The 16,431-nt window shown below is 43.7% G+C and overlaps 1 protein-coding gene across 1 annotated transcript in view; it reads left to right on the top strand.

Moving 5' to 3' along the window:
- The first annotated feature begins 212 nt into the window (after positions 1 to 212).
- The window catches only part of SLC15A2 (solute carrier family 15 member 2), a 39,712-nt gene continuing 23,493 nt past the window's right edge, over positions 213 to 16,431 (top strand). The window contains exons 1-7 of the mRNA XM_009482089.1: positions 213 to 344; positions 3,704 to 3,791; positions 4,416 to 4,557; positions 6,414 to 6,506; positions 7,617 to 7,716; positions 12,864 to 12,954; positions 15,110 to 15,187. Of these exons, the coding sequence (XP_009480364.1) occupies positions 213 to 344; positions 3,704 to 3,791; positions 4,416 to 4,557; positions 6,414 to 6,506; positions 7,617 to 7,716; positions 12,864 to 12,954; positions 15,110 to 15,187 (724 nt within the window). The remainder of the gene's footprint in view (positions 345 to 3,703; positions 3,792 to 4,415; positions 4,558 to 6,413; positions 6,507 to 7,616; positions 7,717 to 12,863; positions 12,955 to 15,109; positions 15,188 to 16,431) is intronic.

The following is a 16,431-nucleotide window of genomic DNA, read 5'->3' as shown; positions in this document are numbered from 1 at the left end:
TGCCATGAAGTGCTGACAGCCCCAACCCGTGAATGATTTAGGCTGTGCTCCCTGACTCTTCTTGAACTCTGGAGTTGTCTTTCCTGGTAGCCTCTCCCTCCCCTTTCTGCCCTGGCTGCACAAATGTGCTCAATTAGGGTTAACTCAAACTGAATCAAACTTCATGCCTGAGGTTGGAAATCTTCCCAGTCAACTCACCACAGCCACATAGCATGGTGGGAGACAAGGCGAGAGGGGAGATGAACGCTTTTCAGAGAAACGAATCCAAGGAAACTTTGTTTGCTTTTATTTCTGCAGGAGATGATCCCCCCAAAGGAGATTTCCCTGCTCAGAAAAAATCCCCGGTGAGTGTTACAGCTGGTTTCCTTTGCTTTCTGCTCAGCTTGCTCTAAACATTGCAAGATCTCTCTGTTCTTTCCTCTGTTGTGCTCTGGCTAGAGACAAACACCCTTTCTTGCAGTGGGTTGAAATAAAATAAGCATTAACAACTCAAGGCAAAAATCTCTCCACTAACCTGATTAAGTTAAGAAAGGGCAGCTTAAAGGGGAAAAATGAACTGTCTGAATGTTTGGGGAAAAGGGTAAGGGTTTTGATTGCTGCCTTTTTCTTGAGCACCACTTTCCTTGTGGGAAAGGACAGACTTGTCTGAAATGGAGGGGGATGTCATGCGTGGGAGGGAGGGAGTTGACCTGTGCATTTGCTTAGTTTGATGAAACCCACCAGGGAAGGGTCCGCAGGTACTGCAAAGCAGAATTAAGGACAGGGATTGAGCACAGGCCGCTGATCTGTGTTACAGAGCCCAACTGTAGTGCCAGAGCCTCAGGTTTAGATCTTCAGCTCTGATTTAAAGCCAGATTCAGGTGAATATTTTGCTGTCTTGCAGCTTTGATATTTGTGCGGGTTTTCAGGCTAATTCTGGTTGAGTGCTTGACCCCTCTGAAAACTGTACACTATCTCGACTTCAGGGAGAAAGGGGGCTTATATTGCACTTGCTTTGACTTGCAGGACAATATGGTAACACTTGCTCTTAAAGCTCACCGTCATGTCATTAGCAAGCCAACTATTTAACTCACAATTCTAAGTACTGTGCAGATATTAACTATTGGATATCAAGAGCTCCTGTGAAATATTAATCTTGGTCCCATTCTGCAGCTAGTCAGCAAGAAGGAGAGGAGAAAACAAACATGTCCTGTAGTTGGCACTTTAAAAGACCTTTCTTTTTTCCAAAGACACAGACTATCAGCTTCCACAGCATCTTTAAGAGCTCCGTAATCCCACAGATCCAAGGTTCACAGTGGTGGCTAAGCACAGCAGACTATCTGTGCGCTTATGAATCCAGGCTTAGCCTCTTTGCTTTTGCTAGGGCTCTCTGCTGAGCAAAGTCCTCCTTCGCAAAAGCGAGCAAACTGCATCCAGCTCTCCTCATGGATGAAAGCTTCCCCCTTTTGGATGTCCAGGCAGGCCACAGGCAGGTCAGTGATACAGCGGAGAGAATACATGAGGGTTTCTGCGTGTTCCGATGCCACCTCATGACATACAAACCAGATGGAAGTACCACTGCTTGCAAGTTGTTGCTCCGTGTTTGTAAGCACTTACTCGGGGTCCTGGCTCAGGCACCTGGGGAGGTTTAGCTGGGAAGTCACTGCCTCCTGCTCTCCTTTCCCTGCTTGCTCCTCATTATCTGTAGGATGTGCCCATCCCAGAGCAGGAGTGGCTGAAATGAGTTACTGCCAGGTTTTCTGTCACGGCAGGTTGCAGCATGGCGTGTGATACCTTAAACCGCTGCAGCTAAATGCAGCAGGGTTTGTGCATCGGGTGTGGAGGGGTGAGTTCAGGCAGCAGGGTTGCCAACACCTGGCCATCTGGATTTGAACAGTCATGCTCTGCATCTCCATCAAATGTGATTAAATCTCAAGAGTACTGATAGTGAGCTCTGTGAAAGAGAGGGAGAAAAATATTCCTGTTACACAATTTTAATTCCAAGTTCAGAAAATGCCTCCAAGCACCCACAGGAAACATAATTTGCCTCTTATGGCTTTTCTTCTCTATTATGAAAAACTTGTTGGAGAAAGGTATTCTGTGTCTGCGTATGTCTGGTGTTTGTGTATTTACAGCTTATATATGCCACCATTTTTCAGCTAGTCTAAAAGCAGGAGGCCCCAGTGGGGTTTCCAAGGGAGCCCACTCTGTCTTACAAGCCATATGCTGAGCATGATGGTTTCAGAGTAAATATAAATGAAATGGATAATTACATATTTACTCTAGCAAAGCAAAGAGGCCAAGGGTTTCTTAATAAAAAGGCAGCCCATAAATAGCGAGAGAAAAATATATATAAAAAAGGACAAAAATATTTGTCTTTACAGATGCTGGGTTAAGTAATGGAAAGCATTTTTTGGTTTGGGGCTTGTTTGTTTGGTTTTTTTTTTTCGGACAGCCAGTCTCTCTCTTTTGTTGCTCTTGTATAATGTTGAGCAAGACAGCATCATTAAGCTAGACTCTTCTAAACTTGATGCCATTGCTTTGGGAATCCAAATAAGCTCAGGTCTCTTGGTGCTGAAATAAACATGTCTATTTTGGAATCTGTATTTGCATTTGGGACTCTGGGAAGAAATACAGGAATTCATTATTTCTGACATGAGGCACAGAAATGCATGTGAAGAGTTCATCTCACTTCACTGGCTCATACCATGGCTGTTTAAAACCATAAATATAAATGCAGCTGTTGATATCATACTCCCCCCCATCCCTCACCAAGTGCATGGCCAGCCCCTCTCTCCCACTAGTTGGCAGAGGCTGGGCAGTGCTGTGAAAACCCACTTTCCCTGTTGCGAGGCAGTGGAGCTAAGCAGCTGGAAGCTGCTTAGCTTGGACCGCAAAAGGGACGGAGGCCCACACAAGGTCGTGCCAATACTCATCTGTTTAAATGCCTTGTATTTCACTTGGAAACTGCTGATTTTTAGCTGGAGTAAAGTCAGATTCAGTGAAAGAATGGCCACACTCAGACAGGTTTGACCGTCCCATTGATGTTTTGTTTAGTTTTGATTAATAAATTGAATTATCCATAGCTATGCCAGCCAGTGTTCTTGGAATACAGAATGGATGCCATGCCTGAGGGATTGCTGGACACAGGGCTGATGCTGTACTTCAGTGAACGCAGTTGCACAGTTCAGTGCAAATGAGGTGCAGAGATTGAGGGCGCCTGTCTCACGGGAGGGAGCAGCTTCACACGGAAGCAGACAGCAACTCCCTGGGGTCTACAAACTGCTGGGGCAAGGTCTGGTGCTAGGAGAGGGAGCAGTTTTGGGGCAGGGTAGTAGCCTTATGTGAAGTGTAGGAGAAAAGGCATCTGAAGGTGTTTTTGCATCTCAGTGGGTTTTTGCATTGCAGTGGAGAGGCGGTAGGACCCTTCCACCGGAGTTCCTGGAGCTATGAGCGTGGTGGGCTGCCGACAGCCCACAAATCCCCATGGCAGTCTTTACTGGGCCCATGTCTGCCAGCCAGGCTGATTCACTGGGGAGCCTTAACCAAAGGAAGACAAGCGTGGGTTCCCCTCCCTCCTTTAAGTCCAACCTGCAGGCCAGTCAAGCAGCAGTAGGCGCCTGGTTTTTGGACTGGACTCCTCTTCACCGTGCAGGCACTGTGGCTATATGTTGCTGGGATGAAGGCTTTCACAGAGCTGATAGTTCTCATTTGTCTCCTGCAGAAACTCTGTGGCTCCAACTACCCCCTAAGCATTGCTTTCATTGTGGTGAACGAGTTCTGTGAGCGCTTCTCCTACTATGGCATGAAAGGTATGTGGCCTGTGTCTGGGAAGCAACTTCCCTGTCCTTGGGTTTCTATACACACTGGCCTGGTGTTCCAGGGCTGTGCTATATGTGGTCTCAGCTGCCTTTCAAAGTAAATTAGTATTTTGGGATGCAGGTATGAACAGTGTGCCCTAACATTGATGCTACACCTGCTCTCAGCAGAAGTTGGGACTAGAGAGCTCCAAATGTACCTTCCGGTCTAAATTTTTGTATGATTCTCTGTCTCAAACCTGTTTTTCCAGTGTGTGACATCTTTCATAGTTGTGTGCAACCAGCGTATTTGGGAATTGAATCATACAGGCACCTAATTTGCAAATAGAAAATGTGCGTAAGCAGAACTACGGGTTATGGTAAGATAAGCTAGAAAATATATTTTCCAGCTAAACATAAATGTTTATGAGCAAAGAATGCCTCATACTCATATATGTCATTTTAGCTTTTCCTGTGCCAGGGATTATGAGGAACAGGTCTGAAAACACAGATCTTTCCACAACAGTGCTCATAGCTGCTAGACAAATTGGTGGTTTTCTTGCCACCGTGATGTAGTTTCCTGCTTACCTGCAGAGATACACATTAAGTATCTGATGTGATTTGCTTGTTTCCTTTTAGCTGTCCTGACGCTATATTTCTTAAGCTTCTTCCACTGGGATGAGAACCTCTCCACTGCTGTGTACCATGCCTTTTCTGCGCTCTGTTATTTCACACCTGTCATTGGAGCCATCATGGCAGACTCATGGCTGGGGAAATACAAGTAAGTGAAGACATCTCTCTGATTCAGACAGCATACATCTACACCATGCAGCCTGTGCAAGGGCAGTGCTGTGTGTGCTCCCAGTTTTGAGCTAGCTCAGTGCAGCAAAGACACACTTGGCGAAGGTCAGCTCCTCTCTGTTAACGGATGAAGAGCTGATCTGTTTGCTCATGCTGTTCTGTGCTCCTCTTTCACCTAAGGGCCAATAGGCAACAAAGTTGGAACAAATTAAATGTCACAAGCACACTTTTCCTCCACTGTCTTTCCCTACCCACCTTGAGGAAGCTGAGATGTAGGGTGATTAACCCTCAGCTTGCCAAGATCTGCTTCTGAGAAGGATTCAAAGATGGTGAGGAAGCGGTGTTATCCTCTAAATCTTGCAGTTTCAGATGAAATGTGAGTAACTATACTATACTTCCTTATGCTTTCACAGCATAGGGAATGTGTGAGCACGCCCATTTTTATGCCAGAGAAACCTGGGTTCACTGAAATCGTCTCCCTCAGCACATGACCAGATAAACTCTCCCTCAGTAAGTTAGGCTATCTTCCCTTATGCTCATAAATTGTGGGGCCATCATCTGCCCCAGAGTGGTCGTGAGCAGCTGGATATAGGACTTTCTTTGCTTGGCACTGTTTGTTCATTGTCTGAGGAGTCTTGGCTGTCAGAGTGATGAAGTACAGCTGAACTCTCTAGGACTAAGCACATCTGGCAGAAGAGTCTCAACAGGAAAAGAACAGCTGCCATATGCCTTTCCAGCAGAAAGTTCTTAAGGAGATATCAATGTTCTTTTTTCTTTGTGCTCGATTTTAGTCATTCTCTTGCCCCTTTGAATAAAAAAAATAACAGTGGGGGTTCATTAACTTCATTATTTAAGGTCACCTAGCAATGTTCATTGCTATTTGAGGATATCTATCTTGCAGCATTGTGTTGCAAGGAGGTGAATCCTTAAGCAGACTTTTGTGCATAAGGCAGGAGACTTTCCCTGGAGAAATCCCTATGACTTAATGGGAGGTTGTTTTTGCTATAGTAGCTGGACCTTGGCCAATACTGAGGACGGAATAAGAGATTATGGGGGCTTTTAGGAGTGATCTGATGTGGCTCTAAATTAGCTGTTGCAACCAGGGTTTGGATGCATCGAGGACCACTTCTGTGCTCAAAGCTCATAGCGCTTCTTCTAGTGCCTCTGTCCTAACAAGTCCTTCCATTCCCTCTGTGCATGTCGTCTGCGCATAAATACATAGATATCTCTTAATCCTGAAGGTGATGAAGGAATAGAATACATTCAAGAGCCTGATCCTCCTAGTCAGATTTCTTCTCCCTCACCAAGACATGGGAGGCAGATAGATGAGCTCAGTCCTTCAGAGGTACTTGGGATCTGAAACAGACTTGTAACAGGGAAACCACACTCCTGATTTGGATGTGTTAGGTGGGTTGAATGTAGGCAACAGTCCCTATAGATGCCTTCCAGTCGAGGGAGTCACTTAGGTGCGTGCTACAAAATTCCAGTCATTAGTAATCTGGAAACTGAGTTGGACCTGAACAGTACTCTTCTATTTGCAGCCTTCTACGCATGACAAGACTGGAACATTTTTAGTTTATTCTGCTCAGCAACCTCTGCAAAGAAAGCAGGGGCTATCCCTCCTTAATCTGAACCCATTTCCCTATCTCTTTCTTCCAGTGCACTCAGTGTTGACACAAAAGAGTTATAGCTGTCTGCTATACCAGTGGTATGAACAAACCAGTTCCTTGTGTGTCTGCCAAGTAGACTTGCCATATCAGGAAGCACAGGCACACTCTGGTTTTGGATCGTACATCACCCAGCACCTCCAGTCACTGCTGTTTTCTTTCCTCACAGGACGATCATCTACCTGTCCATTGTGTATGTGGTTGGCCATCTGATAAAGTCAGTCGGTGCAATTCCATCCCTAGGCAACCAGGCGGTTCATGTGTAAGTAGCTGTTGAAGCCGCAGTGCTGTAGTAGGTTGCGATGGTAGTTGGTTTACCCAGGACTGTCATTTGTTTCACCTCTATCAGGCCAGCAGTCTGGGAGCTGTGCATGGGTTGCTTTTATCAGGGAAGGGTTTGGGATGTTTGAGTAAGAACAGAAGGGAGGATCTAGAGTGTGAATGCACCAGAAGGAGTTGGAAACCACCACAGAGACTCTAAGCCCTTTGAGATAAGGACCTCTGATCTCTCTGCTGTACCGTGCTACTGGAGTTTGGTCTCCTCCATCCAACTGCCTGCACCAGGCTCATTCCTCCCTCATTTCCTCATCAGCATAGCTGCCCAGCTCAGCAAGGTTCCCTTGTGCGCATGGCAACACGAAGCCAAAGATATATTTTCTGATGTGACAGAGGGAGAGTGTGTCTCTTCCATAGGGCACAACCCTTCTTGCCATCTTCATTCTGAACTGATAGGTTTGTCAGAGTAGTTACCCAGCTGGCGTCTCTGAAACCACAAAGCTGTTTTTGCCTAGGTGGTCACAGCTCTAAAAATATGCACATGCAGGTAGGAGCACATCTCATTTACGGAACAATTTCCTTTTGCCCCAGACTTGGCCAGTCCTGACACTCCTGTTCCCCACAGATGTAATCTGCTGGGCCAACAGTGGTATTTTGAGGAGCCCCGGGAAGTAGAAAGCACCCAGGAATAAGCCTAATTCAAATAGTTTGTCTGTGCTTACCTGGGCTGGAAGGCTACAGGAAAAGGCTTGCTTTTTTTTTTTTTTTTTTCCCCCTTTTTTTTCTTTTTCTCAATTGATCTCTGCAGTCTTTTGTTCTCATATGAGTGAAAAATAATCCCATGGATCATTGATCTCTAGTATGTCCATTGGGCCTCAGAACAGCAAGAAACTGACAAAAACAGTTTGGTTAATTGACTGGTATTGAATGCAGAAATGAGGATAATTAATTTGTTTTTTGCACTTAGCTAGCTCATTGTCACTACCGACGTGCAAAAGACAATGATACCAGAGGAATCATGGTTGGGTGACACTAAAATGCTCTCATAAGCACTGGAAAGGTTCTGCAATGGTGATATTTTTGTTCTTGCATGAAGGATCCTGTCTATGGTTGGTCTGTTTTTGATCGCCCTTGGAACGGGAGGTATCAAGCCCTGTGTCTCTGCATTTGGTGGGGACCAGTTTGAAGAGGAACATGTAAGATTTCTTTTCTTTCCTAAAATCTGCAGTGTCTGCTTACTTTATGAGGATGTTTATGTGGTCAAATTCTGTTGTACTAGAATAAGGGCCAGTTTGCTCGGAAAAGATGTAGTAAGATGTGAGGTAGGATGGTTTGCATAAGACTTGAGAGAATCTGGATGCTTCAGGAAAGGAAAATGACAGCAGAACAGGACTGATATTGGGAAGGATAGGTGTTAATTGCATCAAATTATCTAAAAGTTAATTGGAAGTCAGAGTAGTTGAAAAATCCTGTATCATGGAACTGTAGCCATTTCTGAACCAGCTTAACAGGGGTGATTATAATTCACTGCAATGGAATACAGCAAGTGAAAGAGAAAATTGTATCACCAGCCTATGCTTCCTTGGGAATTTTCCCTCAAATCAGTCATAGTCTGTGTCTTAGATATTATTCAGAAAGAACTGTAGGAAATTTCAGTCTTTTGAAAGTAGTGCTGGTACCAAATCTACCCAGAATGTTTTCTAGATATTCCAGAATGGAAAGTTCTGAAGAGTTGGGAAAATGTTTCTTTTTAGCTCTGTCTGTGCTCTGTATCCTGTGAATTGTAGTACAGTTGCTTCATGTCCTCATTTTCTGTCATGAGTGCTTAGCCCCTCACCTGTGCTAATCTCAAACTCCCATTATGCAGCACAGTGGCTCAACCAGGCATAAGGTAGTGCTTAAAGAAGTGAAGCAGATCAGGCAAAATGCTAAATTTTCAAATTGACCTGAAATGAAACATTTAGATTTATGTTGACCTAACACACAAATAAAAATTTCAGTTTTCTCAATGACAGCATTCAGATCAGCAACTTCTGTGCGTGGCATAAGTCCTCAAATACGTAGTCCACTGCTACAAGAAAGAAAATAAGTGTTGGGGTCTGTGATGAGTAGGCTTAAATTCAAGGAGGATTATTTAGGACTGACAGTAGGAAAAAAATTCCAGAAATAGATCTAGAGAAGTACTGGAAAAGATTAGGACTTTTGGGAGATGGAAATTCCCATCAATGGAGGCATTGAAGAAGGACATTAGACTAATGGTCTGCCAGGAAGGGCACTGGTAATGTTGAACAAGAGATGGCCCCTTGGCCTCGCACAAGGACTGGGAGCCCTGTAGGGCAGTTTGCTGTTTGTCTTTTGCAGTGCCCCAGCACAGAGTCAGGATTTAATGAATGAATAATATAACTGGAATGTTTATTTTAAACCTTTGGGAAGACTTGTGCTTTCTGCACATGAACTGTGTGATGCTGAAGTGATGAAGCTTATGGTTACTAAGGAGTAACAAAACACAGGATGTTTCATGGTCGCTTGTTCAAAGTGGATCCTTCTGCAGGCATGCCTGTCCTGTGCTGTCAGTTGGACCCGGTGCTTTAGAGGACGCTGCAGAAGAGGGAACAGCAATCATCTGGTGGTCACCAGCCTCCCCGGGTGGCACAACTCTGACCAAAAGCAGGCTGGCAGTACAGCACACGCACTCTGGGAATACGCTGCGTGCATACTAGCATGTGGGCATCCCAGCCTGCAGCGCCAGTAGTTGTACCAATAGGATTCTAACAGGTGTTACAGCAGCATTTCAGAAGTGCTACTTCTATGAATATTAATGATTAATAATGTTTATCCAGCATCTTTCAATTACCACCTAATTACAGTATGATAATATGTACCACTTATCTTCAGAGTGTTTTATAGACTTCAGCTAATGAATCTCAGCACCCCAGTCAGGCACATACATATTATTATCCAAAACTTACAACCACAACTGAGTTACAGAGAAAAATGTAAATTGACTGGTTGTGTGGGCCTGTCTCCATTCTCCAGCATTCAGACTACACCTCTCCAACAAATTTATCAAATACTAAAGCTCAAACATTCACCTGTGTGTTGCCTTTAAGAAAAACTAATTTAGAGAAAGAAAACTGTAAAAAGCCTTCTGATAAGGACAATGCATTCTGCTCTATTCATTCTTTTCAGAATAGAAAGTTTTGTATTTTACCATTTTGAAATGACTTAGCCTTTCAGAAGAACAAAATGTTTTATCCTATGTGATAGGAAATTTAAAATTGGAATGAGAAGTTTTGATTTTGTAAGGAGTAAAAGGTGTGGGGCCAACCAGAATATTTCTCCCCTCCAGAGTGGTGTTTGAGAGGACTTAAATTTTTCGTCTTCCACTCCAGGTAGAATGAAATAAGTTTTGAAAATTCACAATGAAATGAGGCATTTGATTCCCCCTTAGTTTTCAGGACACCAATAAACTTCAACTGAGCCTTTAAGTGCATAGGCTTAGTTGTTCCATCTGGAAACTAGGGATGTGGTAGTTCTGTATATAAAATGAATAAATAAATTGCCCCTGCTATTTCCATGTAGAGACGAATTTATTTGCTGTAAATGCACACCATCGGTCTGGTTTTCTTTTAAGTACTTTGAGTGTAATAGTCTTGGATCTGCCCTTTGAGAACAGTACTACTACAAACAGTGATGGAGGCTGATTCAGCAGGAGGTCAGATAGGGAAAGTAGATTTATCTGCAGGAGATTTCCAGGCATCTTTGTCTATGAGATTAGGAGTCCAAGCTGAAAATGCCTGAACAAAATTATATTTATGATATGTTATACAAATGCAAAGGCTGCTGTGCATATTAATTAAAGACTAAAGCTGCTTTCAAACAGGGTGGTATGGTGTTTAAGGTACTAAATAGCTTTCTCTTTGTTTCTTTATTTTCTGGTTGCCAAGGAGATCAGGATTATTGTGTATGGTACCTTTTCTCAAATTAGCTAATCCAAATCATGTTGTTAATGTACGTCTGTTCCAAAGATTAAGAAAATAGGGAAGGAATTCTTTTTTCCAATCAGTGTAATTTGCAAGCTGCTGGGTCATTATTTTTGTACTCACTTCTGCTTTTCTCTGACCATTTTTTTTCCCATCACTAAAATCTGAAAATGTGTGAAATAAGGTGCTCCAAATTCTTTATGCATCACTATCCTCTTCTCTTACCAGCACATTCTTTTTGGTAATTGTTGCTGTAGACTTTAGCATGTCGAGAGCTGCATGCTTGAGTTTTTCTCAGCTCTCAGAAATTCTGAGTTGCTCAGATACAAAGAGTTAGAGATATGGCATGAGAATTTGACTAGAAGAGGGCAGGACTGTGAGGACTTTATTGCACCACCCATGTCAAGCAATGGCAGGGCTACTCTGGGAGTGGGAGAGATTGCTGAGGCTGCTCGTTTCTCTAGATTTCCTTATGATGATAAATAACTAGTCACAAAGGTAGAATGAAGAAGAAAATATACTTTTACTGGCTTAGCAGTAGAAAGTTCCAGGTAATCAAAAACACTGGTAAGAACAGAAATGGAGTATAAGAGATAGTAAGACCCAGTGCTGTTTTTGCTATTAAACATGGGAACATACCATAGAGATGACTATTAGAAGGTTTATGAATCCTTTAATCCAGTATAAATAATTTATGAGTAATGTATGGATTAGATCGGCTGGGACACGTTAGGAAAATAAAATTGTGGAAGAGCCAAAAGCTCAAGTTGATAGCGGCTTCATAACTGTGCTTGGGCAAGGCAAAAAGTCCTTAATCCAAGTGAGGGGACCCCCAGTCTCCTTGGTGGGTGGCAGTGGGAGGCAATGGGGCTCTCGCCCTCACCTTTGCAGTACCTGCCTCACAAGAGGACATAAAGAAAATCCTTCCCATGCTTTCCCACCTGTCCATCTTCCCTGCGGTAATCCCCTGTGATAAGATGCTCCTTGCCTTATGAAGTAGAAATATTTCCTGTTGGCTGCACCATCAGTTATGGGAAATTTTGTTACATTTTTGGATCCCAGGCCATTCTTTAAGAGCTCTCCTCTTTTAGCTGCCTGCAAACCTTCACATTTTCTCCTGTTTTCTAGCCTTGTGAATATTGTTGTCTCAGGGAGCAGAAAGAAACAGAACATATTAGAAGGAGAGGGGATAGAACCAGGCCCCTGAGGAGCTTCCTCACACTCAGCTAAGTTAAAGCTTCACATTCAAATGATGCTCAGGTCATAGAGATGTGGCTCAAGGTGCCCTAAGAAGCTCTCTGCCAGGCACCAAGTCATGTCCCAGGCAATTTGCCCGCTACCTTTACAGGACCTGGTGACAGCTGGGAGCGAAGCTGAAATACATATGGAGTATTATTGGCTGCCTGGGCTTGGGCTGTCCTTAAATGTTGGTTTCACTGGCTCAGGTGTCCCATAGCTGGTGATACAGATGAGCATGGGGTAGATCAAGTAGCCTGCTCTTCTTTCTCCACTCTGCTGGCCCACACAGGCACAGGGAGGAGGTTTAGCACTGTGTATGTGCATGCGACTGTGCATGTATGTCTCCCCCACAAGCAAGGAGAGACTGCTCTTGGTTGAATGCCCTCACATGTTACACCTGCAAAAAAGACCAAACTCTGCATCAAGTTCTTGATTCCTTCCAAATTATGAATTATGCAGGAAGAAAGATCAACAGGAATCCTTTGACTGTATGAACTACAGTATGTTACAACATCAGTTAAATTCTGAACTCTTTCTCTTACAGTTCATCCCTCCATCAGGCTCTTCAATTTGCTCCCATAGATTTAATTTATCCTATTAGTTTGAGGTTGACTGGCCTCAGCCTGGTAATCTGCTGTCTGATGGATACCTCTCATTTGCTGGCACTCTCTTGTCTATACTGTCATTACCAGCTCCTCAAAATACACAGGTTTCTTTTTCTATTTCTACACAGGAGGGGCGGTGGGGAAGCTCAGACATGGGAAGAAATGATGAGCTTGTCAAACCATGCCAAATTGGATTGAATTAGGTGACAGAGGATCTGAATCATGCTACTTGTTCTGAATAAGTAAATGCTCTCCCCTCCTTCCAGTCTCACAACACTTGAAGCAGTGGCTTTTCCTCTGAAATGCCAAAAAAGCCCCAAAGCGCTTCTCAAGTAACGTGAGCTGATTTGTGTGAGCATTTACCGTCACCTGAACGCAAGCTTGTTTGCTTAACATTTTATGCACTGCGTGTCAATATTTACCCAGCCTTCCTAACAAGAGAATTGATAGTGTTCAATTTGCAAGCCCAATGCTGTGCGTTAGCTGTGACATTGATATTGTCTTTTCTTGTTTTAGGCCTCAGAGACAAGCAAGTTTTTTTCCATCTTCTATTTATCCATTAATGCTGGAAGTTTGATCTCCACGTTTGTAACTCCTGTATTAAGAGGTCAGTGTTGATTTAGAATAAGACAATAAATTAGCTGTCCTCTGACTACTCTGCTGTGCGTAGTTAGGCTCTTATGACAACTGAATGGTGGAAATTATATTATCTGTGGAGTGGCCAGTGTATTGCATTTATGCCTTGTTAATCCTGCCGTAGCAGCGTAACAGATTTATAGTACTAGCAGACAAGTCACAGAAACTATATTCCTGGCTGTATTTCAAAGCCAGCCTGAACTGTAGAATTAAAATACGAAAGGTGGAAGGACCTATATGGTCATCTAATCCTCCCCATTGCCAGGGAAGGTTTATTCCCCCGACTTGCCTGCAGGTAACCGTGGATGAGAATTTATCTCTGCTGTCCTATGCAGGTGTCAGGGCCAAAAAACTTAGATGGGCTGGTTTTGAAGTACTACCTTCTCCTTCCCACAGGGTGCTGCTGACTTCTGGAGGGCTCTGTCCTGGCACCCAGGCATGTCTGCATGGGTCTGCTTGCAAGATTGCAGCCCTGAGCAACTAGCCTTAAAGACAAAGCACAGGCCTATGCCCCATTTAAGACCTACTTTATATTCTAGCCAGCTTGCGCCAACCCCTTTTAGTCCCCGAGTCTTGCTGCACTTACTTCATTGTACCACAGCGCCTAGAAGCCAAGGGGATTGGCACACTCTAAATAGAGACACAGAGGCAGAGCAGCAGGCCATAGGCAATGGGGAGAGGGACAGGGACAAGGTAGCCTTCACATTTAGTAGCAATTTTTTTAATTCCGTCCCGTGGCCGCCAGGAAGCTTTCTTTGTTCAAAGTGGTTATTTTAACAGGCCGTTCATTTCACAAGGCTGTGGGCAATTGTGCTTGTCTCATATTTACACCATGCATATGGGCAAAGACAAATGCTGTATCTCATGCTCTTTCTTTCGCTGGTGTCCCCGGGTCAGCATTCTGTTGGGAAGGGGCTATTGCTCAAAGTAGTCAGTGGGCAGAAGAAAATCCAGTCCCCTTTAAAAATGAAAACCTGTGCCAATATAGCCTAGCAAACTAGTTGCAACATGGAAATGAGGTGGAGAGGATGGGGAAAGAGTAAAATTTTTGCTAAGTGTGAAAGCTTTTCTTGGAAGAGCAAGAAATGCAGTTCATAGACATTTGGCAGAAATGTGGAATATATACTTTTAGGTGGAGAAGTCCAGCTCATTTTGCATGTCAGAAGTTCAGTGTGCCCATAATGTCTCACTGCCAGCTTTGTTAGATTTCAGCTAATTTGCTGAAAATAGGTAAATAAATGCTATGTATGCACACAGCTGTGAAGCTGACTGTGACTGCCCAGGGACAACAAACAGGAACAACCGAAGGCTTCATGGGTTGGTTTCCTGTTAACTATGTTGGCTTATTTTAGCCATTTTGTTACTACTCTGTATAAGAATCTAGTAATTTGTGGCCACTGGCATACAAACACAGACCCCACTGCTGGCTTGCTGTTTGCAGCTGGACTTCTAAATCCACATGGTGTGAGACTGACCTGGTCTAAGAGGTGCAGAGTTTCAGTGAACCATAGCTCGGGTGGATCAAAGCCATGCTGTAACAAACCTGGCTTCCTGATGGAAGACCTGACATTTGGAGCAGGCTGCCTCTAGTGAGATTGGGAAGATGGTGAGAAAGGGAACTGGAATTTTAAGACTAATCCTCTTCTCCCACTTATATAGTAGGGGTATTGGCTTCCACTTTGTCCACTACAGGTCGCTATGAAATCAGATTCAGGTTTTTAGCTCAATAACTCATGCAGCTGGCACAAATAATGTGGAAACACAGTGCTGGTTATTTAGATCTAGGCAAATACAGAATAGCTTCAGGTTATTTTGAATGTTGCAGGTTTTTTCCCAATTACAGTTTCTACTACTTCTTTCTACCTATTTGCCTGCCCCGTACCTTCTCTCATTCTCATCAATATCCCATTATCAGCTGCTTTTGCTGGCAGACACTAACCCTGCTTCCAAATTGTCTTCATCAAGGGAAGACAACTCTTTCAAGGAGATTCAATTCACAGTGTCAAGCACCCACAAAGAAGATTTAAAGCCAGGGGAAGTGACTGATTTAGGGGAAGCAAATCAAAGGCCCTGGTAACATAAGTCTGACTGTAATGAGGTGCTTTTATTTCTGACTTCTTTTTCAGGGGATGTGAAATGTTTTGGAGAGGATTGTTATGCACTGGCTTTTGGTGTCCCAGCAGCACTGATGGTGTTGGCGCTTGGTGAGTGGAAACAATAATGCCTGTAATAGGAGTTACCATTTTTGAGTCAATGGACAGATGAGAAAATGCACAAATTCACTAGCTCTAGATGGCTACTGTGATGGGAAACTCAAGGGTTCAAGGTCATCCAACAATTCCACAGTTCAGAACAGCAAGAAAAACCATGGTTTTACTGCAATCCTTTATCATGATACTAATGAGAAGGTGGTCTGGTGGATGTTTCACAATACAATTGCCTTGCTTTATAAAGGGAGGCACCAAAATGATTCTCCTGGTGGCTTGCAGCTTTGCCTATGAGCAGGTTTGGCCTTTGAACTGCAATCTGAGCAGTCTTCAGAGTTCCCCAGCTTATAGAAGAGAAGCTTAGCATGCGGCTTCTAACCTTTCCACAGGCTCTTTGGGGCTTGGGGCCATCTTTAATGGCTTAGATATCTGCTTCAGAATCTATGTGCCACAGAAATTGCAGAAGCAACTGAATGAGATGTTACTTTTTCCTCCGCTGTCTCACTTTACTTGGCTGAAGTAATTCCCACATTTACAGTGACAACTTATTATTATGTTGCAATAAAAAGCCCTTACTGTCCAAGTGTCAGGAGGCAGCCACAATCACCCTGCTTCCTAAAGCTTGCATCTTAGCCCCATTAATGTACTTGTCAAGATTTCTTCTTCAACCTTTATAAAATACTCAGTAATTTCCACATTCTTACTGTTACTCCTTGGTAGCCGATACAGAGGATACCCCATTAGCTTTAGTTTCACAGTTGCAAGCTGCTGAGGGGAGCAGTCCCCTCATTATGCTGCATTTGAGAGGTTCTGACACAACATGGGGTGGCTTCTCATTCAGCTTGTTAGCTTAATTGAGAGACCAAGCAATTGTATGATTTCACACAACATCTGTGATTTTAAAAGTTTGTCCCCGAGAGAATGTGAATGCTGCTTTCTCCCCTCAAACTTTCATCAGAGAGAAGAATCAGGACACTGGAGTCTCCTGGTTTCAGCTGGCACAGGGTTAATTTTCTTCCCAGTAGCTGGTACAGTGCTGTGTTCTGGATTTAGTATGAGAATAATGTTGATAACACACTGATGTTTTAGTTGTTGCTAAGTAGTGCTGACACTAGTCAAGGACTTCTTCAGCTTTCCATGCTCTGCCAGGTGCACAAGAAGTTGGGAGAGGGCACAACCAGGACAGCTGACCTAAACTGGCCAAAGGGACATTCCATACCATGTGATGTCATGCCCAGTGT

The sequence above is a fragment of the Pelecanus crispus genome, chromosome 5, assembly GCF_030463565.1.
Source record: "Pelecanus crispus isolate bPelCri1 chromosome 5, bPelCri1.pri, whole genome shotgun sequence".
In the NCBI taxonomy this organism is placed as follows: domain Eukaryota; kingdom Metazoa; phylum Chordata; class Aves; order Pelecaniformes; family Pelecanidae; genus Pelecanus; species Pelecanus crispus.
This window is presented reverse-complemented; position numbering and strand designations above follow the sequence as displayed.